The sequence below is a fragment of the Epinephelus moara genome, chromosome 21 (assembly GCF_006386435.1).
Source record: "Epinephelus moara isolate mb chromosome 21, YSFRI_EMoa_1.0, whole genome shotgun sequence".
Taxonomy (NCBI): Eukaryota; Metazoa; Chordata; class Actinopteri; order Perciformes; family Serranidae; genus Epinephelus; species Epinephelus moara.
Genome location: NC_065526.1, coordinates 24,636,404 through 24,661,146, shown reverse-complemented (window position 1 = coordinate 24,661,146; position 24,743 = coordinate 24,636,404). Strand labels below are relative to the sequence as shown.

The 24,743-nt window shown below is 42.0% G+C and overlaps 2 protein-coding genes across 5 annotated transcripts in view; one reads left to right on the top strand and one right to left on the bottom strand.

Moving 5' to 3' along the window:
* Positions 1–8,031, top strand: part of LOC126408872 (epidermal growth factor receptor substrate 15-like 1) — a 20,492-nt gene extending 12,461 nt beyond the window's left edge. For 2 of the 4 annotated variants that reach the window (XM_050074618.1, XM_050074617.1), the window contains 6 exons: positions 485–624; positions 899–950; positions 2,338–2,423; positions 2,695–2,758; positions 4,033–4,169; positions 5,368–8,031. In XM_050074618.1, coding sequence (XP_049930575.1) covers positions 485–624; positions 899–950; positions 2,338–2,423; positions 2,695–2,758; positions 4,033–4,169; positions 5,368–5,511 — 623 coding nt within the window. In that variant the 3' untranslated portion in view covers positions 5,512–8,031. Of the gene's footprint in view, positions 1–484; positions 625–898; positions 951–2,337; positions 2,424–2,694; positions 2,759–4,032; positions 4,170–4,917; positions 4,935–5,367 lie in introns of all 4 variants that reach the window. The other 2 variants (XM_050074619.1, XM_050074620.1) reach the window with 2 other exon arrangements.
* A 144-nt stretch (positions 8,032–8,175) lies between these two features.
* Positions 8,176–10,675, bottom strand: LOC126408873 (Krueppel-like factor 2). The gene is made up of 3 exons (XM_050074621.1): positions 10,334–10,675; positions 9,140–10,049; positions 8,176–9,016 (listed from the first exon to the last, which is right to left on the bottom strand). The coding sequence occupies exons 1-3, from the start codon at positions 10,403–10,405 to the stop codon at positions 8,841–8,843; spliced, it is 1,158 nt and encodes a 385-aa protein (XP_049930578.1). The 5' UTR covers positions 10,406–10,675; the 3' UTR covers positions 8,176–8,840.
* Positions 10,676–24,743: the final 14,068 nt, after the last annotated feature.

Below are 24,743 nucleotides of genomic sequence, written 5' to 3'. Positions count from 1 at the left end.
TTAAAAATGTCTTTGGTTGCTTTTGCAGTATGCTTCAGGTCAATGTCCATCTGCACTGTGAAGCATCGTCCAATGAGTTTTGAAGTATTTAGTTGAATCTGAGCAGATAATGTAGCCCCAAACACTTCAGCTTTCATCCTGCTGCTCTTGTAAGCAAGACAAGACTTCACTAGAATCGGCCATCATGCTTTTTCTTATTTTGCACAATGAATGAATATTTCATTGATTGAAAAGCATTTTATTTCATGTCTCCATCTGCTGGTGGGCCATCACATAAGAGTATGCACGCGTAGTATGATGTAACTCTACTACAGAAGAGACTTGATAATAACAAAATTAGATTGGGAAAAAAGTGGATGTATCAATTTAAGAATCGGTTATCAGCCAAATAAGTTTTTTTATGTCGGATATCGGCAAAAAGTCCAACATCGTGCATTCCTACACACCAGTTGTTCTCCTCTCACTGACTTATCCGTTTTTCTAGATCCATTTGGTGGAGATCCTTTCAAAGAAAGTGATCCCTTCAAAGGCACCTCATCTGATGATTTTTTCAAGAGGACAGACAAGTCAAACCTGTTTGGATCCTCAGACCCCTTCAGTAGAAAACCCACACCACCAGTCAAGGTATCAAACATGTGTTGTTTTTACCACTCACATAATGTTAGTTGGGAGTGATGAATCTTATTATATGCAATATGAAACTTCCTTTTCTATGTTTAATGACTTGCTGTAGTTGTCACGGCTGATATAGACAAGCTCTGACATGTCTTTACTATTGTAGATAAATAGAAAAACAAACCAGGGAGATTTCTAGTGGTTATGCTGATGTGGCCATTGTGTATGTTTGTAATTGAGATAGCTTACCTACTGTGCTTCTGCTTTGCTTTGTTATTCTCAGCCAAGTGCCCTCAGCAGTGGTGACCCTTTCACATCAAGCAGCCCAAAACCAGGTACATTGCAGGTGTCAAGTATAACAGGATGTTGGCACACAGAGTGAGATTTTACTTTGGGTCTTGCCAGTTGTAAATGTAAAGATTAACCTGAGGTAGTATTTGTTTGTGCCAAAACATGTAGTTGATTCTGGATGCCTTGCCTTTATGTAGTCATAAAGTTTCTCAGTTTAGCTTTTATTGTTTTTCTAGTTTTCTTTATTGAAGCACATACTCACTTACAAAATTAAATGTTCTCGGTCATTCTTTAGATGTAGGTTGTACATTTTCTTCTGTGTTATTGCAGTTACCACAGTCAGGCAGGTTAGGGTACTGCAGTAGATCACACTGTTCATTGGCCTTTTGTAGCTTTGTCGAATAAAAGCACAAATGTGGAGTCATCTCTGTACTATTTATGTATGTATAAGCTGATTTTCCGTGGAGATTTCCCAGAATGTGACTCTATTAACTGACATCTGAACGCTCTAGTTGTGAAACACGTCTCAAAGAGTCATTCTTTGCCATTCTGGGTGACGTGTTACATTTAGCTTTTATTTTTGGGGGCATCAGGGGCAAACAATTTTTACTCACTGTGGCTTCAATTTTTCCTGTGGTTTAGGGCTATTTTTAGTCGAGTACCTACGCATTTAACTACTGGCCAACTAAAAATACTCCCCCTACCCTGGAAAAACAGGAGGCTTGCAAGAGCCAAACATAACAGAAACTCTGTGACTGCTGGTCCTGCTCTACTAGAATACACTGCCACTCCTTTAACCAGCTCTCCACTGCCTCTGTCCTGTCTTTATATCTGCTGCTGTTGCACTGCTCTGCCTCATTCGGTACGGAAGTTGTTTTAAGTTAGTGGCTACCTCTGGTCGATGCTCTGCCATGCTACACACCTTCAGAGGAACACAGAGGCAACTGTAGACCTGAGCCGAGTTACTGTGCGTAAAAGAAAACACTGCATACTCACACATGAATGGGGTCTCTTGTGGTCGCACACTCACAACAAACATATTCTATTACAATGTTTTGTTTTTTCACTGTAACCATCTGCAGTTTGCTGTTTTTTTCATTAAGCGGCCAACCGCTGAGCTTCAAAACAACCCCGGCACAGTTCTGGTTAACAGTACGCCAACTGACGCCTTTAATTAACTGATCAGATGCATACGTCAGGTTAAACAAAACCTCTGCTTTCCAGGTTTTTTTCGCGGAATGTCATGGAAAATTAAACGGTCGTGCCACATTCCCCTCGCTGAAAATAGCATGAAGGCCCTTTCAGAATAAGCAAGATGCAGAGATGATTTTTTGAATGTGTGGTTTGAGGCTGAACTTCATTATAGTTTCAGGCTCTTTCCGTAAATGCATTCAAATGTTCCAAATGCATTTCAATGTACTCTTGTCGCAGATGTGTTTGGGACAGCGGACCCCTTTGGAAGCAACTCTTTTGGGGGCAAGGGGGGTGGATTTGCCGATTTTAGTCAGATGTCAAAGGTAAGCTTCGGAGACTCAGAGTTATGAATCAGTTGCACCATAAAGCATCATTTTCCACTTGAGCTGGAGAAAGCTGTGTTGTTAATTTTACTCTCATCATGAGTGATTTTCTAGTTTTTCTGCCAATTTATCACATCCATGACATCTCTCTGGTATAAAGCCAGAGGCTTTAGATGTTGGCTGACATTTCTGTTCAAGTCATCATTTCGTGTGATAGCTGAAGGTTTTTTTTGTTGTTTTTTTTTCTTGCTTTTCCCTTGTGTGTGAACAGAAGTCGGACAAGCCTGTCCTCCCATCAAAGAAAAATGTGCCTAACCGGCCTGCACCTCCCTATGGTAAGCCCTGATTGTGTGTGTGTTTGTGTATGTGTGTGTGTGCTTGAACATGACTGTGCTTGCAGCTTAACTTGACATTAATGGTTCAGTGATGTTCATAATGAGCATGTAATGTTTGGTTCAAACCAGTTGAAATCAATACAGTTTATCATGCCAGCGCTGTCAGGACTGCATTGAAGAACTTTCATTTGCTCTTTGCCACAAAAATGTAATGGCAGCTACATTTTTGCGTCACTCATTGTCATCGACTGTCGCCCCACTAAAAAGGCATTTTGTGCCCTGGTGGTATGCGGAAAAAAAAAACTACTTCCCTGTTGAGCTGTGAGGGTACAGAGAAAGCAGTTTCTTCTTTTGAAGTTGTAAACAGGAAAGCTGTTGGTTTAAGTATGGTAGTACTATGTGTTTACAGAGTGTTATTGAGACAACAATTAAAGTGCAGTGTTAAGTTAAACTTGTGAATAGTGTGATGATAACTGAGCTTCTTCTCTGCCTTTTGGATGCATTCAACCTCATGTTTTATCTTGGGTTGTTTTTTTCACATGCATGTTAAGTCACACACTTTCTATAGCCATGCCCAGCACATGGCCTTCCGTTGTGACCTTGCACTTATTCCTTTAGCAGAAGCCACAGCGTGAGAAAGTTGGTGTTCCCCTTTGCTTTGCCACACAGCGAAGGGTTGAGATGAGTAGCTACGGTTAGCCAGCGAGCCAGCCCCAGAGATGTGCCTCATGCATATGGGGAAGTAAGAAACTCACATGTAGGTTGGTTATTTAAAGCTGGAATAGCCCCTGTTGTTCTTTATCAGACAGAAGAGTTTTTATTTGCTAGAATTTGCAGATGCAGCCAGTGCGGCGTGGTGTGCAGAGTTTCGAGAGATGAGTAATTATGGCCACATTGTAATACTGTCCTTGTAGGAAATGTGTTCAAAGCTCACAGTAGACAAGGGTGTGTCCGTTTTGTACAATCATGTGTTCCAAAAAAGCAACGCTGTGCTTGTTACCCTTCAATGCATCAGTGAGCCTTACTCAAAAATTGTGGTTAACACCTTTTTTTTGAACCAATATCTCTCTCCCCTGGGTAACTTCACTGCATGCCATGAGCTTCAAGCTGTTTGCTTCCTGTGAAAATTCAGCAGCACAATATTATACGTTAGTCTTTAAAGTGTGAGCCCATTTTCCCAGGGGGACTACCTTTGTTGGCTTTTGAAGTGAAGGCACTAAAGTATGTTGTCTTACATGGCTTTTCGTATTTGTTTGAATGTCTTCCTTCTCCAGGAGGTATGCTCAGTTTGACTGCATCAGAGCCGTTCCAGAACATTCGCTCCACAGCAGACAGTAAAGACGCTTTTGTTACGACACACTCGAGTAAAGCGTCCAAAGACCGCCCTGTGGGTTTTGCAGATTTTGGCTCTGTACGTGTATTCCGCTTACAGTTTTCAAATGGGTCAAGTATCTTTGTCTGCATGAGCTGCTGATCTCATGATCTCACTCTAGAGCTGAAGGCTCAGAGGTGTCAGCTCTCTGTCACTGGGCCTCTACTGACAACTTTCCCTCATGCAGTGACGTTAGCGATTGCAGGACCGCCGTGCTTACTTGCTTTTAACTAACAACTGACAGAACACCTGAGAGCTTTTAAAGGGCTCGGTGTGGTAGGAAATTAAATGTTTGCATGACTTCCATGGACAGTCCTCACACATCTGTCTAACTCGTCAATTGTTGCGTCCAATCACTTGGTAAAGGGGCTTTTGCATGCTTGTTGTCGTCTCTGGCTGTAGCCTTTGGCAGGAAGTCAGGATTTACGCAGTTTTAGTCAGCGAGCCAGTGAACTTGCCTGGTCAGGTAGCACTCGAGGAGCATTTTTCAAGTCTTGAAGTACAAGCTAAAGGCTTATTAGCTGTCAAAGCATGATATGCCTCGAAGCAGAGCACAACAGAGTAAATCTGCCTCTTTGTCCTCTGCCTTCCGCTTCTTTGCCATCGTGTAAACCCTAACGGCTGAGCGTGCTCTCATGTGGAGAAGAGATGCATGGCAGGTTTTTGTGTCTGGTTTGTACCATTTGACATGACATGAATTTATTTTATCTCTCATGCCAGCATGACATTTGTGAAAGGGATTTTTTTTTATCGAGCTCTGTATTGTAATTTTTTGTTTTTCTGCCAGGATCTGAATGTGTCAAGGTAAGACTGTACAAGGGTGTGGTGGTCAATCCTTTGCATGTGAAAAAACCTGTCCGCACTGCATAATCTGAGTACGATGATTCATGAGCACGATTGTTTTCAATTTCACATTGATCCAAGCACTGTATGTTTACGGGAGAATTGTGGAACTAGTTATGGCACTAGTTTGCAGCTGTGTTTTGTGTAGTTTAGTGTTGCTTTTTTGTGAACGTCTATATTTTTTCTGCAGTTATTTTTCTCGTAGTGCTATATATCAAATCATTTCAGTTTTGTGTAATGTAGCTTTTGATGTTCTGCCTAATTAGAAACATTTGATTTTAAATTTGCATCCACAGGTCAATTTTACATCCTGCTTTCACCCACAGACTTGTATTTGTGCTGACATTTTAGGCTGCATTTTTGTACTCATCTAATGTTTGCTTCTCTGCTTCAGTTTGGAAGTGAGACCGATCAGCTGGAGTGGGCCAAGCGGGAGAGCGAGCGTGAGGAGGAGAGGCTGAGGAGGCTGCGGCTCCAGGAGCAGCAAGACCTGGAGCTTGCCATCGCTCTCAGCAGGGCCGACATGCCCAGCGCCTGACCAGGCATGCCCCGCCGCATCTTTTTGTCCTCCCCTCTGCCTTACAGTCCTCCGTCCGCAGGCTCATGACAACAGCACCAACACTGGCCCGACACAACCCGGAGCCCCTGTTACCAATTTGTGCATGAGACCAGTGTTTCTCCAGCTACGACTGGACTCATGTCAAACGACTTCACATTTAGCAACCAGTTATGGTTCATTGCTACCAAACTACACGGCGACTATAATCAAGGACAATACGGAGCCGCTCTACTGAAGCCTGGCTTCACCCTGCAAGAACGTAGTGATTTAACACAACTCAAACCAGCTACATCTAGCTCCATATCTTGTAATGGCTAAATCACCTTGCCTTATCCAAAAGCCTCTCTGTTGCAAGAAAAAAAAAAACTTTTAATAATATTTTACTGTTTTATTTATATACAAACGCAATCTGTGGTGTATGAAGTCCTTGTAAAATGCACTGTATAAAACGTTTTATATAACCTTTAATTACTCTGGTAAAATTTGTATTCAAAGTTAAACCAGATATGCTAGTTAGTCTGGCCTTTGAAAGAGTTTGTCCAAATTCTGTTTTTTTTAAGAAGCGTCGTCATGCACTGTAAATATTGTCAGCTGACGGTTTTATGAACAAGCCCTGGCACAGTCCATCCTAAAAAAAGAACATGTGCTTAGTGATCCGATCATCCATTCGCATGGTTTAGGTTTTTATTTTAAATGTCACAACTCACAAGTGTTTCTTGCCATTTATGCCTGCATATGGAATATTTATGGCCTTAAAGTTCAAGGAATTAGGACATTTTTAATATAATCAAACCCGATCCACATGATCAAAGTAGAATTATGATGTTTTGTAATCCCTGCTAAGCGTTTAAGTCCACACATGGCTTTGGTTTAATATGATTCAGCACCATATCATCAGTTGCCTCGTGCATTTGCAATAATTAAGACGCTAACGATAATCATTGAGGTCTTCCCTTCTTATGAACAAAGTTAAGTCCACCTGCTGTTGCACCATCCCTCCGATGTCAACAGCTTGTGCTTGTCAAATGGTTTGTCATTGGTTGCCTTGTATACGCCCTAACAACTTGCACTCCCATACAACTAAAAGCCTCTATGAAATAGAAGTAGTGTAAACCTACATTGTTTATACTGGTGCTGTTACATTTACTTTTATCCTTTTTACTTCCTCACACTACATCTGCTTCCAATTTTTTCTTTCTTTTCTCTTAAATCAACCGTTGGATCTTTTTTCTTCTATGGATTTTTTGTCATCTTCATTAATGTCTTATGATCCAGTTGGAGGACATTTGTTCAAATATCGCATCCTCGTAATGATATTACACTAATCAGGTTTATTCGGCACATAATGTATGCACTGTATATTCCAGAGCGTACTGGACATGTACAGAGTGACAGCGCCTTATTTATCAACATATCAACATTGTAACATGTAATATTGCACAGTATGTATGTGATTATTAAAAAAAAATCTCTGTAATAACTTTTAATTGAATAAAAATGATTTTTAACATTCCTGGAACAAGGTAAGTCACATTTTAAATGAGATATTGTGACAACTGCAGAGAGAAGTCAGCCAGTCAAACATCACAACAACAACATTATCTCCGCAATTTACACGCAGTGTGTTATGAAGGAAGTGAGTAGTGAACCCTGTTATTATATTTTATCCCATGCTTTGATCAAATTTACAGTCATACCATGCGATCAAGATAGATTGTTTACATCTTGGTTGAGTTGATATTGGAACAAAAAAAAAAAAAAAAGTGAATTGAGAGTGATACATTTGCATTTCCCACTGCAGTTATTTTTAACCTAATGTGCACTTCCTCTTTTTAAAAATATGAAAAATTCTAGTAAAGTTTTCATCAACTCATCCAAGTCACATTCTGCTCGTACGTTTTAAAATGGATGCATTTAAAGTATGAGACAACAGTGGAACTGCGAGGCTCCGCATTTGATGAAGGGTGTGGTTCTTTCAAGTTTTTTTTTACGTTTTCAAATTGTCATAATGAAACAGAAAGGGGAACTTTGTATTGATCACAAACCAGATATTTCAAGAATATTATTTCATATTTATGTACTCTTTAAAATGCCATCTGGCTTTGATAGATCTCAACGCAGCCTTTGATGCGGGGGAAACAAATGCTCACTGACACCATGCAGACATAAAATGCACAGAGTCAAGATACTTTGAAACTGTAGTGCAGGGTGACTCTGTGTAATTGTAGTATTAAGGCTCTTTGATGTCCTACTATAATTTCTACCCATCAGAAAGGGAGTCTAAGGGCTCCCTGATGAGGGTTTGCTGGGCCCCTCTGTCCAGACGGCTCCCGGCTCACTCTGTAATTATGGAAATGGAGTGTTTGTATTTATAGGCTAAGCCCACAAGTGGCTGCCCTTCTCTGTCTTGCAGCTGCAAAACATCACAGTGGAAATCAAGTGCCCATGTTTTAAAATTAAAGTGAGTACACAATGGCAACATGTATGACCTATTTAGTGTAACTGATCTGGTGGTCTGCTGCTCGTACTGTGTTGTAAGCTCAGTGTGAAACCTGTTGTTGAGTGGGTGGATGTGGTTCATAAAACGAAATGTGTGTGGAATTACTAGACGTGCATGAAAGTAAAGAGTTCCCCAGTCAAATGTTCAATTTCATTGTTTTTAATATTTACAATAAATATACATTTTACAGTATAAAACCATGTACATATTTATATAAATTTAAGTGAAAAATAATGCACAGGACGTCAAGCCCTGATAGTGAACAGAGGGGCTGGATCCAAGAGTTTCACACAAGAGGAGACAACATCAACTCCAAATAGGAAGAAAGCAATAAAATAAAGCAGTTCAGGCCGTTCAGACATTGTGAGGCAGTTTAAATAAAACATTGTCTCTGCACATGTTAGGCAACTGTATGTGCATTACACCCCTGTCGAGAAGAACATGTACTGTTTTGTGGCCATGTCGTTTTGTCACTAAGAGTTTTACAGTAGCACAGTCATAGAAAGGCACTTTTGTGTCAAACACAGCGTTCCAGTTCTGTCAGAGAAGAGTAGTATATACAGGGCCAGCCCCTTCTTGGTCTGCCTGCTCTAAAGCAAACAAAGCTTTTCTAAAGCTTGTATTGAACCAAAGTAGTACCAGCTACGTTATTAGAAAATAATAACACTAAAACTTTTTTAATTCAATATTATATAAAAAAAAAAAAGACTTTGGTCATGTGGACAACAATTTAAATAAACATTACATCAGTTGAATCACAAATAATAACAACCCCTTCCATGAACCCCAAGTCCTTTTAAGGGCTCCTTCACATGTGTCTCTTCATGTGAAGTGCCAGGTGGTCAGACCTGGAGAAGGCGCGTTCGCACAGGTGGCACTGGAAGGGCCTGTGTCCGGTGTGTTTGCGGAAATGACGGGTCAGCTCATCAGAGCGGGCGAATTTCCATCCACAGCCTTCCCAGCTGCAGTGGTATGGCTTCTCACCTGCGTGGACAAAAAAATGGTACATTATTAGGCTGTGCTGAAAGGGGAAACAGAGTTTTGAACCATGCAGGGCTGTGCGTAATTGCGCACAGATGTGGTTTTATTTATCAAACTCAAACTTACCGGTGTGAGTTCGGAGATGTGCCTTCAGGTGTGAACTCTTGGTGTAGGTTTTTCCGCAGCCAGCGAAGGTGCAGGTGTGCGTCGCTGTGCGCTTCCGCGGCCATGTACGACGTCCTCTCTTTGGTTTGGACTCCAACAGCTCGAGGGGAGAGGAGGGCGGCGTGAGCATCACCCTCTGCGCACCTGGCTGCAGGCTGAGACCTTCATCATACATGCCAAAGGCAGTATGCGGAGCGTGGTAGGGCATTTGCATCTGGGGAGCCTGAGGGTGGTGCGGGAAAGCCGTCTGTGTGTGATACTTGTGTGGAAAGTTCATGGGCTGGCACAGCTGTGCCTGGCAGTCCGAAGCTCCCTGGTCATCGGGGCTGAGAGGCGGGGTCATGTTGCTGGCTGCCCGCGGAGAGATGGCCACCCGGGGCTGCTCGAAGGACATCATGCATGAAACGTTCCCTTCTTGTTTGATCTTGCTGCAGCTCTGGGGCACCATGCCCATAACGGGGCCGTAGCCGTCCATGTGTGGCTCCACTTTGATCTCCTGGCGGGGAAAATGCGCCGTGTTTACATAAAATCTCCCCTGGACGCAGGGGTTGCGCGTAATGCCATAGGTGCTGGTTCCTTCGGAGCGGAGAAGCTCTGTCATGAGGCTGGCGCCGTACGGGGGCGGCGGGGAACGGTGGTCGTCTGCTTGGTAGGATGGCACAGAGTTTCCCGTCGTGTACATGTTGGGGTCAACTGTGCTCACAAATTCCGCCGCGCTGTCTGAGCCAGTTGTGTTGGCGAGAATAAAATCCAGATCCAAATAATTACTCAGATCCTCGTCGTCCTTTTTGCTGTGATTGTCCAGGTTTTGTACCATTTCAAGCATGGAGCAGCTGGTGGAGACTAGTTTGTCCATCTCTCCTTTCCACCTCTGAAAGAATAAATAAATCATATTAGATATAAGTGTAAGAAATAAAATGTGTGCGTAATTTCCCATGATATGCAAGTGGACCGGCAAATCAGCCGAATACGAAGTTTTAGATTCTTAAAACAATGAATTAAGTCGTTTTTTCTAGCTTTCCCAAAGTAATTAATTCATTCCAATAGCTTTACAAGATATTTATATTGCCATTCTAATCAAAACAGATGAAACAAAATGACACGCATCTCATCCACATACTTTTAAACAAAAATGCAAGATCATTTTAAACTTACGTTTTCCCAGGTTTTTTCTCTTTGGTTTGTGAATGTTGCAAAAGACGGTAGCATCACTCCGGATAAGGCCATCGTTTGGTAGAAAATAATAACTATCTCTTGTCAAAGTCGCGTTGTGTTGAGCGGCAGCCGCACCAGATTCTGTGCGTCTATTTCACTGTCGCCTCTCCGCAGCTGCGCTCCAAAGTCATGAACAAGTTTAAAAGTGGAAGGAGGTCCTCCAAACTTTATAACTCTCTAACCCGAGGACCGCTGGCCAATTGTGAGAGTTCAGGAAACAACGTAAAGTTCGGTAAATTTAGCTCTTTATAAAGCGGCTCCTGCAGGCAGCGGGGCTCAGTGTGCTGTATGACAGGCAAGGCACAGCAGCGGAGCCTATAAAGTGTAGCCCCGCCCCCAGCGACTGACGCAACGCTCACAGGCGCCACCCTCCTGAGCTGCTGGAGTTGGAAAAAAAAGACAAATTACAAACACACGAGCAATATAGCAACCATAGATACTTACGTAATATGCTGAAAAGAACAAGCTTAATGACAGAAACTGCTGGAGGCCAAGCCGCACCAACTTAATATAAAGGCTGTCAGTGCGTCAGTTAATCATCACAGCAACAAAAGAGAGATGGATTTTTGGAAATAAAAATATAATTAGATTCACAGGGAAGTGTTGAAACTCTGGAAGCAAAGACACATAACTAAGTTTTCTTTAAATAAAAAGCAGGCAGAGGAGATTATTGCATGGGAATATAATGAGACCCAACTCACAATAACGTGCCAAAACATTAAAATGTATGTTATAGATTCAACAGTATGTTTTTGTTAAGTCTTTAGTGCGGCTGCATCATTTAATTTCAATCCTCACAACACTTCTGTCTATGCTTTCTTTGTTTTCTCTCCATTATAATGACAAAAACTCCCAAAAATCTGCTCTATTTTTCCTCAAACTTTCATCTTATCTGCTATAAACGTGTCTAAAAAAGTTTAAGATAATTAAATATACTGTATATAAAGATGAAGATGTTCTCTGCCGTGTGCGCAACGCTGGCTCCACCTGTTTGGCGCGTCTCGCTCTCGGCTCATTATCATTAATGGAAGATGGTTTTGTTCTCTCACAGCAGGCTTGTCCAAACAGGCGCCAGGGTCGTCTGAAAGGGTTGTCACTGCTTTTTAACGCTCTAACCTGCCGTGATGTAAACATGATTTAAGGTAACGTCTCATTCAGGTGTAAATAACGGACGAGGGGGCTGCGGTGTCGACTGGAGTCACATTTACATCACAACTCTGGCCTGCTTGTTGCTGTTTCTGCCGAGAGATCTGGTTTCTGAAGCCAAGACAGTCAGATTGTTTTCCCAGCAGGAATCCTCTGACTCCAGAGGTCATTAGGCCAACTGTAACTCTGCACCTTGTACCATCTCTAAACCCTTAAATAAGTGTTAAAATATATTGTGTCTTAATGTAAAATCCCTTTTATTAGTAATGTCAGCATAAATCCACATATAAATAAGACATATCTAAAACACAGGGACCACAGTTGCATGTTTCCCACTTAATTTCAGCTTTATTAAATCTCAAAACCATCAGCAGCAGTGAAATAAGTATTCAGGTGCTTCACTTGATTAAAAGTAGCACTACCACAGTGTAAAATATATCAATATATCAAGTATCACCAACAAAATGTGGCAAGTATCAAAAGTAGAAGTGCTCTTATAGCTGGCAGAATGGCCCTGTCAGCGTTATACTTTATATTTTGTGATTGGATTACTATTGGTGATGCATTCATCTATAAGCAGCTACTTTTCTGGTCTAATTTTTACTGTGTTAAACTGTTATACTGTTGGGATAGTTTAATTTTGTACTCAAAAGGAGCAGTGTGTAGGATTAAGTGGCATCTAGCAGTGAGGACTGCAGATTGCAACCAGCTGAAACTTCTCCCTCGTGCCAAGAGTGAATTCCTGGTTAGGATTCCTTCAGTGTTCATTGATCAGGAGGTTTTTACCGGGCGCCAAATTACCTGCAGAGGGTCTCCTCCTCCCCAAAATAAACAGAACAAGTAATTAAAAATGGTAAAGTTACTAAATAAAGCAGTTTCACATTACAAATCAGTGTTTTCTCAGCTCTTCGCAGATGGGTCGCCATCCCAGCACCTGCTAATGTGTGCTCACTTTTTCTCAACATAATGCATTTTTTGTCTGATAACTCAAGATGCAGACATTCAGGAGGTTTTTACCAAGGGCTGAATTATCCGCAGAGGTCTCTTTCTCTGTAGAACAAACAGCTATGGGGGTTTAAATGGGTAAAAACACTGAAAAAAGCAGTTTTATGTTAAAAATCTTTCATTTGTTGTGATGCTGTTCGGCTCATGGTGGACTGACTGCTGTTCTGGGCTATTGTAGAAACACGGCAGGCTCCATAGACGAGGATCCACTCCATATAAAGATATAACCGGCTCATTCTAAGGGAAGGAAAACATAACAATCCTTGTTTTCAGATGATTATACACTAAAGAAAGCATACTTATTATATTTCTGCTAACATATTCCCCTAAATCAAACACACTGGACCTTTAATAGGCTTTATCTTAATATGCCTTGTAACAAGTATCTGTTTACAGTGTAAAATATTACCTGTTAATTGCAGTACAGTTCATGTATAAAGGAGTATGAAATTGAAAACTACAAGTAGCCTATCTCAGAACTGCACTTGAATAAATGTAGGTACTTTCATGCTCTGTACATAGCAACACATATCTTATCTGTAACGCCAGAGAGGGAAACTCCCTCCCCTTCTGTAACAGGTGTTGTACAAAAAAAGCATAAAAGTACTCATTATGATCCGAGCAAACGCAGCTCAGCTCCACATGACAGACACATCACCTCTCATCAAGCTGTCATGTCCACCATCACCAGTAAACTCTTGTCAGTGCAGCTGTGAGGTTTCCACATCCTGATCCCTGATCTGTGCTTGTGTGTTCAGTGGAAAGTGCGTCACACGGCAGGAGTCCAGTAAGGCCGGAGAGGAAGTGTGTTTTTAGTGGCAGCGCAGCGGCCGGCCTGAAGTCTGAACCCCTGACCGCTGACTCTGACCTCGGCTCTGTGCAGCAGTCCTCCCCTGCTCTGCTACCAGTGAGAGTGCTCTCACTCTCACTTCCCCTCTTACTCAGCTACCTTCAACGCTTTGTAATGCTGCAAAGTTTCAATTTAGGGAACTTCATCCACTGCTGACCCCCTGTTATATCTAATAATTTACTTACCAGAAATATCAGTTCTGTTTTGCATTTAATGCCTTTTGCAATATCTTGATGGTCTGTGCCCACGTTGAAGGTTCTCATCCACTGAATATCAGAAGCTGTGGAAATCTGACTGTACTTCAATTAGTAAAACCAGCCTGTAACAGAATATCACGTATGTGCTTTTTGATAGCAAACTTTTCATGACCTCACTGATATGAGATTCATTTTTATCCAAAGCAACTCACATTTTAGTTCAGGGCTCAGCACCTTGCTTAAAGGAATAGTTCAACATCTCTGGAAAAAACTCTTATTTGCTTTCTCACTGAGAGCTAGATGAGAAGATTGATACCCCTCTCATATTTGTGAGTTTAATATGAAGCTACAGCCAGGAGATGATTTGCTTGGCTTAGCATAAAGACTGGAAACAACGGAAACAGCTAGCCCGGCTCCATCCAAAGGTAACAAAATCGGACTCCTAGCACTTTTAAAGCACAATAAAGCCCCTTTCACACATGCACTGCAAACCTGAAATTATCTAGACATTACCATTAATATAAAATCTATGTAATGAGCCTATGTGTGAATCAATCGAGTAGGTATGTTGAGATCGGGGCATTTACATAAAGACGCCAACAACTATGTCTAACAGGAGAGATGATGAAATTCAGGAATTTTTCTCGGTGACGGCCGATGCCGAAATCGTCAGACAAATTCAAGGAATGGCCAGAGACTCTGCTGTTTATGACCAAATTATGAAGTGGCTTCGTGACCACGGTGTAATCCACTTCATGTCCTGTCCTCTGTACGCTCTACCCAGCTGCACCCACGTCTAAACCAAATGGAGTATTGCGTTTGACACAGGCAATGTCTCTTGCGTGTCACATGTTAAAACAGAAACTCAGGACAACTGCTCCTTTAACTTTGAGTTAAGCAACAAAAAAGTTGGTTTATAAAGTTTGTGAGGCTCGATGATATGGAGAAAGTTGAATATCATGATACTTTTGACCAAATATCTTGATATCAATGTTGCAACAATATTGTAGGTCTGACTATTGTTGCTTTCACGAAATATTTATGCAATCAGATTTTTGATAAATTATCATCACTTATGTGGATATAATGACTAATTGGGTTGAGCAATGATCTAGCAAGTTCAGAAAATGACGTCACTTAACGGTAAAGCAGCCTTTAAAACTCACAATATTCTTATAATATGAATATGTAGCCTTGCCCTTAATCTGGACTAAACTTTAGTTGTGGACTGTACTTTGAAAAGACAAAAACTTTGCAAATTACCTAAATCCACCTCATCAGATTTTTTCCGCCCTTTAATGTAACGTTTACTTACATGTTACAGACCAAACATTACTAGTTCTGACCAACACACAGACCACAATGGAAGCTTGTCATATATTCAGCCAAGCTGGTTTATCCATTATTTATTTGCACACACTCAAACAGCTTGACGCAACCAGACCTGGTTAACAGGAGTATTGCAAAAGACTTCACAAGACAATCCTGCACCTGGTGGATTCAAATGTCAACCAGACAGAAGTGAAAAATTTGCACTTGAGTAGCCTGAAACCATGTGAAACTGCACACAGCATGCTCTGTGACGTGACGTGCAGCAAAGTGATGAGAAATGCAAAGAAAAAAAAAAGAAAGCTGCAGTTGGGAAGTCTGGTGTTTCCCTGGAAGGAGTGCTCACCAATGGGCATGACGTTTAAGAGACAGGTTTGTATTTCACTCTGATCCGTCACTTCCTGTGGAGAACTGTACGTACCCGACAAGAGAATTTTATTTGGGCAAATTGGGGCGAGCATACAGGGCCTCACATTCTATGGGTGGGACTCTCTTCTGACTGCAGCAGCCCACATAAAAATGTGTCTCAGTTGAGGTTTCAGCTAAAGAGATTTGTAAGAAGTTCATAAAGAAGTGGTGGTTAATTGCTCCCTGTAGGGGAATTCTCCTTGTGCTTGCACCCTTCATAGAGAGGTCAGAGGTCAAAAGTAGGACAAACACCTTGGAGCTTGCAGGGATTCCGTGTCCTCCTCAGATTCTTGACCCTGTGTCCTTTAGTCCAAACACATTCTCCCAACCTGCAGCGCCATGAGAGCTGCACATCTGACTTTGCCTGCAGAAGAGGAACCACCAAAATAATTGTATGAGACAAGTGTATGTGTGTAATTGTGTGTGTGTGTGTGTGTGTGTGTGTGTGTGTGTATGAACAAGATTTCCACAGAAGCCTCCGAATACTCTTTCCCTGAATTGACATTTACACAATACTTTTACCATTGGGCAACCCACGCTGTCATTTCACAATTGTAAAGCTCGTACTAGCGCCGCTGTCTCATCTATACAGTCAAATTAGCAGGTTATCAACAGGTTGTCAAGATGTTAACCAGTCATGAAGTTGTTGATATGTTCTTGCAGCACTTTTCTTAATGCACTTGTCCTCACAAAAACTTTCTCACGAATAACTTTGACCGGTAATGTTAGGAATTTTAAGCATTCGTCTTCTGTACCCAGATCTTCTTTTGAGATTGTCTGCGTTATTATGACTTGCAACTTTTATTTTGAAGTACGACATCAGTTCATTAAATCAGAAAAAAAAGACACAACGTATTTACAAACAGAACTTCCTTTTCCCACCCCACCCAAGAAAGAAACAAGAGAGCTCAACCACAATAAGACGAGGCTTTCTTAGAAATGAAGCAAAAAAGAAAAAAGCGCAAAAGTATAAGTCATACATGTACATGTTTTTTTTTACCTCATCCTTTCACTTGTGTATCTATAAAAGAAAAACATGCCCCACTAGAGTCCAATTTTTCAACTTTTGGACAGAAACAAACTGCACACCTGTGACGTATATTTGTTTCCAGAGGACAGCACAAAGGGCGGGATCCATGGCCCGTCATATAGATGTGTGTCTCATATTCTCCATGATGGAACCTCATGTTTTCACATACAAGTTGTTATTGGGCTGTTCGAGTTGGTGACATGAATGCTGGCATGCATCACGTCTGTGTCAGGTCTGTAAGTGTTCCGTCACTGCGGTGAGGATTTGGACACATCAGCTCTGCCTCATGTAGCACACTCCGTTCACTTTCATGGAAAAACAGTGTGTAAGTGCGAGAGGTATTGCCGGACCTGCACGGGACGTCCTCACAGAGCGAGAGTCAGTGAGAGTTTGAGAGTGAGTGGGATCCTGCTCTGGGCTTATATAGCCCAGTTATTTTTAACCGCCCACCCCTTGCTTATTACAGAGTTTCCCCCCGGACCACTCAGGAAGCACGTTTGGCTCCTTTTCCTGCTCACACGCGGCCAGATTCAAACAGAATCAAAGAATGATAGCATTGAGGCTCTCCATCCCCCCTGTTGGAAAAAGAAGGGGGGAGGGAGGGCCAGAGGGGGGGAGAGAAATGTTTAGCAGAAAAGAGTTGGCACGCGCCAATGCCATGACATTCAAAGAGCTGGCTCTGGTCCTGCTCCAATTTCAAAAAACCTCAAACATTCGTTGAAAAAACAGCACGGGGACAGGGCAGACGGTCCTGAACACACATCTGTACCTGCTGGGGAGCATTCAACTAGCTCTCTTTAGTGAATTAGCATAACTAAAGAACAGTTGAGTTTCACTGTTAAAGATAACTGTCACCAAACAGAGCTGTCAGTAACCTTCAGCATATACAGTAGTTAATGGCACAGCAGTTATTTGAATAATGTGTTGCATGACACTGACTGGTTGTTTACATTGTTTAGATGTAAAGCAGTAGATACTTGAGAACACAGGGAGACTAACTCAACTACACCAACGGGGGGCCACAGCCACTTTGATACAATTGATAACCCCCTTGCTACCTGAATCCAGCCAGCGCAAATCCCACTTCTGGGGGAACCAGACAGCCCAGACCTCCTGCTGTATTAGCAAACCTTCTGTTGCTGCCTTTACACACACTAGACCCGGTGCTGGGGGATTTGCCCTGGCTGAATTTGAGCTGCTACAGACACTGACTGAATGTCTGTCTCCCAAGCTGTGGCCTGCTCTCCTCCTGAGGCGGAGGGACAAGGATGTCTAGCTAGCTAATCCTTGTCTCATTTATGGTATGAGAAACAGAGAGAGACGGGCAGGGTGGAGGACGGAGTTTCAAATCCAGATTTTTTTCCCAGCTTAAAGCCGTGTATTTTTCTTTTTTAAGGGAAAGGACAACTAGCTTAACACATGTCTCCAGATACAACACAACACATTAAAACAGGATTGTTGTGGAACTCAAAGTGTGAACTGTACCAGTATTAGTCTGTGCACACAAGATAACATGTAACATTAACTGTGAAATAAGAAACAAAAGTGCATGTGATTCCTTAACTCCCACACTGACATAGTTTACAACTAGCCTATAAACTACAGTAGCATAATAAAGTGCCTGAAATTCAGTTATGGCTTTTGGTTTTGGTGTTCCACCCCAAGATTTTCAGCTGGCCACCCCTATGAAAAAATTCTGGGTGCACCACTGCCACTCACACAAACAAAACTACAATATTTCATGTATTTTTAGTTTGTAATTGTGGATTAAAGGTTTATAGAGAACAGTGTGTTCAATTTAGGCACAAAAATACTGTCAACATTCATTCATTAAGTTTATAGTTTAAGTTTATTTACTTTATTAATCCCCCTGAGGAGAAATTCAATGTTTTCACTCTTGCTTATCAATTACACACAGGTCCGAAAGACACACACATGCACAAACAGGACCTATACATATACATCCCATTTACATCAATGAGGGCTGACAAAATATTAAACACATGTATTAGTAAAGCACAATATAGATAAACAGCAGCACAAACTACAACTGAGCATAAAGCTGCATCAACACCTGTTTAAAACATCTAAAACAAAAGTTGTCACTTTCATGAAGGATGTGTAGCTGCTGTATTAGACAACATCACTTTCAGCAAGGTGTAGGCCTACTACTAAACAAGCAAGTGTATGTTAGGTATACTTTAGATAAATGTGTGTTAAAATACCTGAGAAAAAACTCCTCTCTTCTATCTATGGAAAAAGGTTTTTATGACAAAAAAAATCAGAATTTTGCTTGCAAGTCTTTTCAGCTAATAAACCTGTTTATAATCTCTACACACTTTCCTGAGGTGAGACTTTGGCAAACAAAGGGCACATGCTGGGCCCCGCTGCGTTCCACAGCACCTCTGCATTAAAACAGCCAGCGTCTGGCTTCCACAGAACCAAAACATGTGTCTCGGCAACCAGTGTAGCTTTCAGCGAGTGTTATGGAAACCCACCTTTTAAAAATATGCAGCTCACTCTGGCTAACATGGCAGGAATAATGGCTACATGTGGATATAATTGAGCCAGTAGAGCACCGGGGGGATGGGCCCCAATTTATTAGCTGTTAACACCAGGAATCATACTGGTCCCACTCGTCATACCACACACACATGGCTTCACTGGCTGTGAAAATGTTGTTTTTTTCTCTCCAAAGTGCTAAGAAAGGTGCTTTTTATTTGATAAATGAGAATGGGCAGGCTCTCAGGGGCTTGAAGTGGGCCACTCTGAGAAGACTGGAACATTTTAAGACCAGCCTTCTTTGGACACATGACAATTCGAAGTGCTGGCCAGGCTCAGTGAACGTCATAACATAAAAGTTATTGAGAATTTTTGTTTTGCCTCCTCTTCACCTTAAAGGAATAATTTGACATTTTAGGATATTCTTATTAGTAAGAGCTAGACCAGTGGTTTTATGCAAATCAATAAGTCATAGCCTGAAAGCGATTAACTTAAGTTAGCACAACGACTGGAAACAAGTACAAACAGATGGTCTGGCTCCTTCCAAAGCTAGCAAAGTTCATATATCATCACCTCTAAGGCTCAATAATTAATACCTTATATCTTGTATGTTTAATCCGTACAAAAGTTAACATGAAAACAAGAATCTGAGCACAACCAGGCTAGCTGTTTCCACCCATTTTATAGATAACTGGCTGTTGGATGTGTGTGCTACAGTTGGTGGGTTTAGTTAGGTATGAAGGAAATAGTCCCTGCATGAAACTGCTCACAACAAGGTCTGTGGATTATCTTGAGTAACTTGATTATGATTTCAGGGAAGAGACATTGCCGTTGAGTTTTTCAAATGTATTCTTTTAGTGCTTTGAGCACCACAAGCCGAGTGTCATCTAGTTCCATTATATTTGAGAGAAGGCAGACATCTCTACAACCAATATCTCCAAGACTCAGCCGCTCACACCAAAACTGTCTAGACTGATGAATAGCAGGTAAGAGGGAGAATATTTTTTGATGAACTGTCCCTTTAAAGCTCATATATTGACTATGCATAGTGTGCAGAAGCTTTCACTGATAGTTAGACTTGGCCATTTGAACAGCATTTTGCCCTTTCTGTTCTGTTTGCACTGATTCCTGGCACATGTAAAGTCAACAGGCTAACTCAACTGTTCGATCAACACTTTCAGTAAGATGACACTGTATGAAGTTGAGTCTATCCTGCTGAAACCTCGGGGAGGCCTGTGTGTTTTTTCCTCGGTGTGGTACGACAGCCTCAGACCTGTGCGCATTTGAACATGCCGAGCTAAACTGTGCCAGCTGTTCAAATAGCATAACCCGGCCTCGACACAGGTTCCCCATTGAAGCCACGCTTCGCTTGATGGAGTGATCCAGCCTGCAGAGCACTTTATAGTGTACACACCTCGAAATGGCGACATTTGTAAAAAGGCTAATAAAAACATTCCTGCAGCAAGGAATGCTCCAGGTATTTCCTCTTCTACACCTGGTTACGATTCCTTGAGTGCACTCGTCTGTTTTCACAGGACCACGCTCTTTCAGGGAGTGGATTTTGATCCTGTACTCGTGAATGGCGTTGTGTTTTTCTAAATGGATGACATTGAAAACACGCTTGACGCCATTTCAGCCTGAGCTGTTACAAGCTTATCGGTAAGTTGTTTTGGGAAATAAGTGAGTATGAGTTCCACAATAATGATGAAATGAATGGCATTGCGTAGTGAGTAAGGTCAGAGTGTCTGAAATCAAGTGGGAGGCAGTGACAAGTTCCCAGCTGAAGTGCAGGGGTCAAAAGGTCGGGATGTGTCTGTCAGTGTGACAAACCTACAGCAGAACTACATGACTAAATGTGTTCGAGGGAGGTTTCTTAATCTGTGTGTCAGGTCAGACTGGATATCTGAAGACTCATGAGTTGCTCTTTAATTCACCACTCCACTGATTTTACTCATGAGGTTCTGTTTACAGAAAGGCCACAGCAATATGGCTTCAAAATTAGGAACGTCATGTAAAAAAAGACGATTCACCAGCTACGTCAATAGTGGTGGCCATCAAGACACTGCTTGAACAACACAAAGAGGCTGAATTCAAATTCTCCTTCAGGACACTGCAGTCAAAATTTGATCAGATCCTCTCTACTATTGAAGACCACAGCTGGCGCTTCTTTTCCGTTGACGCTGTCTACACATTCAGCGTATGACTAATCGTGAGTGTCTCCAAGATATGTGTGACCTAGAGGGCATTTATGCCTCTCTTTCATGGTTTGGCTTGACTTGACTCGACTCAACACATTTTGATACCAGGTCTTTTCTCTATTTCTATTTCAACCCCTCAGCGTAGTTGGGATTCTCATCTAATCGCCGTAGTGATGCTGTGCGAAACTGCCATGACATCACCTTAAATGCGAGATTTAGTGGGTCCTTTAATTTTAATCATGTCTGCACTTCGCAATTCTACGCTGTAGTTTGTGAAATGTAGTTGTGCAGGCTGCCATTTTTTAAAAATCTTTAAAATCTTAAAAGCTTGCACAGGATGGTGCATGATGCATTAACAACTGTTCTCTCTGACCGATCAGTGTCCTCCTCTCGTCTCAACTCAGCTCAACTGAGGTGATATTAAAAAAATAAGTACTAGGTACCATTCATAACTTTTAGTGATGGAAAACCACAAGAGAACAAGTTGAGTTGAGCAGAGCCGTGCTGTAACATGCAGTGTGTGTCATCTACATCATCTATTGACAAATTGAAAATTGTCAAAAACTCTAATTACTGGAATTATGACAGTTAATAAAGCAAAAGCCAAGAAACCACTGACAAAGAGTGATTTTTAAAGTTTAAAGTGAGTTATATGTTTGTACATCCTCTATTCGTGATAAGAGTATAATTATTATAATTAAATATCTAATGTGGGTGCTCTCAGTGAGAATACAGAATACAGAACTCAAATTCACACAGGTGAAGTCCGTTCTCCTCCAAGTCTCAAGGCTAGAGGCATCTTGCCTGCAAGCCGTCCAGCACTCACGCAGTCAATAACTCACCAGACCATGTCACTGAGGGGGTCAGACAGGTTCCTCTGCACATTACAGATGCTATCTCAAAGGAGGATAGGGACATTAACCCTGAGTCAAACTGCCACACGTTTTTTGAGTGGGTGAGGGGTGAGAAAGATGATGACGGCTGGCATCTATTGAAGTATATTTAGTACCATGTGTTGTCTAACACAGCGCACAATGGAAACTGCATTACTGTTTGACTGATTCAATTTTCATACGGTGATGGCCACAGTGTGAGTTTCATGTTGAGAAAAACACAGATGGTTAAGTGATTTCTGGGTACAACAAGTGCTAAATCAATGTGTTTTTGACTTTGGACAGTTAGAACAGTTGAAGGGAGTGTTCAGGTGCAGAGGGTGTATCTACAACTGAGTAATTTAGATTTTTGGGTTTGGTTGCAGAACGGCTGAGTAGATAACAACCTGTGGTTGACAAGCAAACGAGATCCGGTGTGTACCGACCATTTGGCACGCGCAGTATTCGTATTTTGATGTGTCCCTCTTTCACTCTTAGCCTGCTGACAGGAATTGGTGTTTGTAGTGTGGTTTTGTCAGCTAACCAGGTGGGTCCACAACGCACAGAGTGAATCCACACCAATGCAAAATATTCAGTTCATCATGTGTGAAGTGTGCTACCTCAACGGAGAGAGTGGTTTGCTGAGCGGCATGTCGGTTTCCTCTCCAACTTTCAGCAGTTTCTTTTGTGGCTATGAGCAATCCACTGATGAAACCTGATTTTAAATCTGTACAAAAGTCATTTACAGTTAGAGGATTTCCATCTATTTTAAATATGGTTGTGTTTAACTGCTGTAGCAGAACTGAAAACACCCGCATGGTGCCCAAACATAAAGTCAAAGATAGCTTTGAAAACTCCCCCAAGCAGCGAAGTGAGACAAATTACTTGTGAAGCCGCATACCTAATTGATTTATTTACTACACCTGGCTTCAATAAATGGCACCAAAGCGCAGGTTACTGGTCTATTTAACACTTCAACTAAGGTATAATTAACCCACTGTAATGGCTCAGGGGCCTCACCCGACTGGTTAACTTCAAACTCCCCCTCCTCCCCGCTGCTCTTTAATAACCTGTATCTCTTGTATCATCTGTGCCTCTTCAGTCACTTCCTGAATGGGGCCCACCATTGATCAGCCAGTAATTTATGACCTTTTTGTAGGGTGAAAATAGATGGAGGCTGTTTCTTATCATAGCTGAGGAGCTGAGGAGTGAAGACTAAACTAATAGTGTAGTTGAAATCTAAGAAGATGACGGCATGTGACATCAGAGTGATTATGACTACAGAACAATATAACTACCATGTGTGTCAATGCATGTTTTTCTAATATGTCACAGTAGGGTCAGGTCTATTTGTAAATGGCCGAGGTTATTACTACAGGGAAGGACTGTTGACGTAACTGTGCCATGGTATTTTATGACTGAGTCTCTTATTCATCAACCAACTGTTCCCAAAATACGTGATCATCTTGTGCTGTAACAGTGAATAGTGACTACACCACGTACACACACCCAGTGCTTAGCAACGGCTTGTGCTGTGACAAAGCGGGGAAAGCCGATACAGAGCAACTCTCACTCCTAAAAATCTGAGCCTGCCACCACGTCTTACAGGCGTCTTTAAGGGTCAGAGGTCAAAGTGGTGTCTTCTCTCAGGTGTCCATGAATCCATGACCTCGAGAGAGCTTGCGGTCCCCACCCTCTTGACCTTGACTGACCACTTAAAGCTCACCTTAGCTATCTCTTAAGCACTTATCAGGCCCATCTTGTTTGCAGCGCAGCTCAACTGTCAGAACCTGTTCTCACAGCGGCTCGTCACAAGACCTGTCGCCTGTGTTGTTTCTTGAACCGCTGACACAAACTGCTCAGATAATGACTCTTGGCTCGATTAATTTCCTTCATGCTTTTGTTCACATCTAAGCCCTCGCAATCATCAGCGTGCCCGGGCACTTCTCTGCAGCAGGACAGGTCATGCACTTCAACCTGCGGCAGGCCGAGGGGATAAACACATCTGATCCATAAATACATGGGTGCTCATTTGTAAGGGGAGCCCTATAGCTCTGGGTGACATTCTCTAATGCAGCTGCTCTGTTTAACCCGAGGCACAGACACGGTGCAGGAGAATAAGCCTTTGCTAATCTACCTGCTTGGCATATTATGCAATTCAGACATTCTTTTGTTAAAGGGATAGAGATGCTCCTTGACAAAAACTAGCATGTGAGTGAGTGAATACAACTTTCTAATGACAAGGAGCTGCTTCTTTGTGAAACTGCATTCCAGCACAAATGAGACTCCTTGAATAATGTGTCTGTTTAAACATGTGTCTCTTGCGCAAATAAAGCCAATAAAAATCTGATTTTAAGGAGGTGGTGGAACAGTTTTCTCAGTTCTGCTTTAGAGTTTTAAAGCAGTGAGATATTGCAGGTTGTCAGTGTATTCTGAGTGTAAGAATTACAGAGGTGTACTCTGGGTTAATGCAGCTGGTAACCACTTCCTGTTTTTTGAACAGTGAATCTTCTCACAGTTTGGCCATAGTTTCCTGAAGTGTGTGTTTCGTGTGTGTGAGCGCGAGCATTTGTGTTTTGTGGGTTAACGCAAACTGAGGTGGCTTGCATGTTTGCAAAGAACAATCACAGTTCCTCTCTACTCCATGCACCTTTCTGAGCTGCTACCTTAGGTTTCTGGCATGAATGCACCAGTAACAGTTGTATTTGTGTGCTTGTGCATGTGCAGCTATGCAAATGTGTGTGCCCGTGTAGTTTCACATGTATGTGTGGTGGTGTAAACGGAGGGATGGTGTAATGGAACAAAATGAGTGT

Bases quoted from the DNA above. Each gene is read 5' to 3' on its own strand.
- LOC126408873 (XM_050074621.1), bottom strand. From the start codon at position 10,405: ATGGCCTTATCCGGAGTGATGCTACCGTCTTTTGCAACATTCACAAAC. The intron at 10,050-10,333 runs GTAAGTTTAAAA...TTATTCTTTCAG, and splicing joins GAGAAAAAACCTGGGAAAAC to AGGTGGAAAGGAGAGATGGA. The intron at 9,017-9,139 runs GTAAGTTTGAGT...TTGTCCACGCAG, and splicing joins ACATCTCCGAACTCACACCG to GTGAGAAGCCATACCACTGC.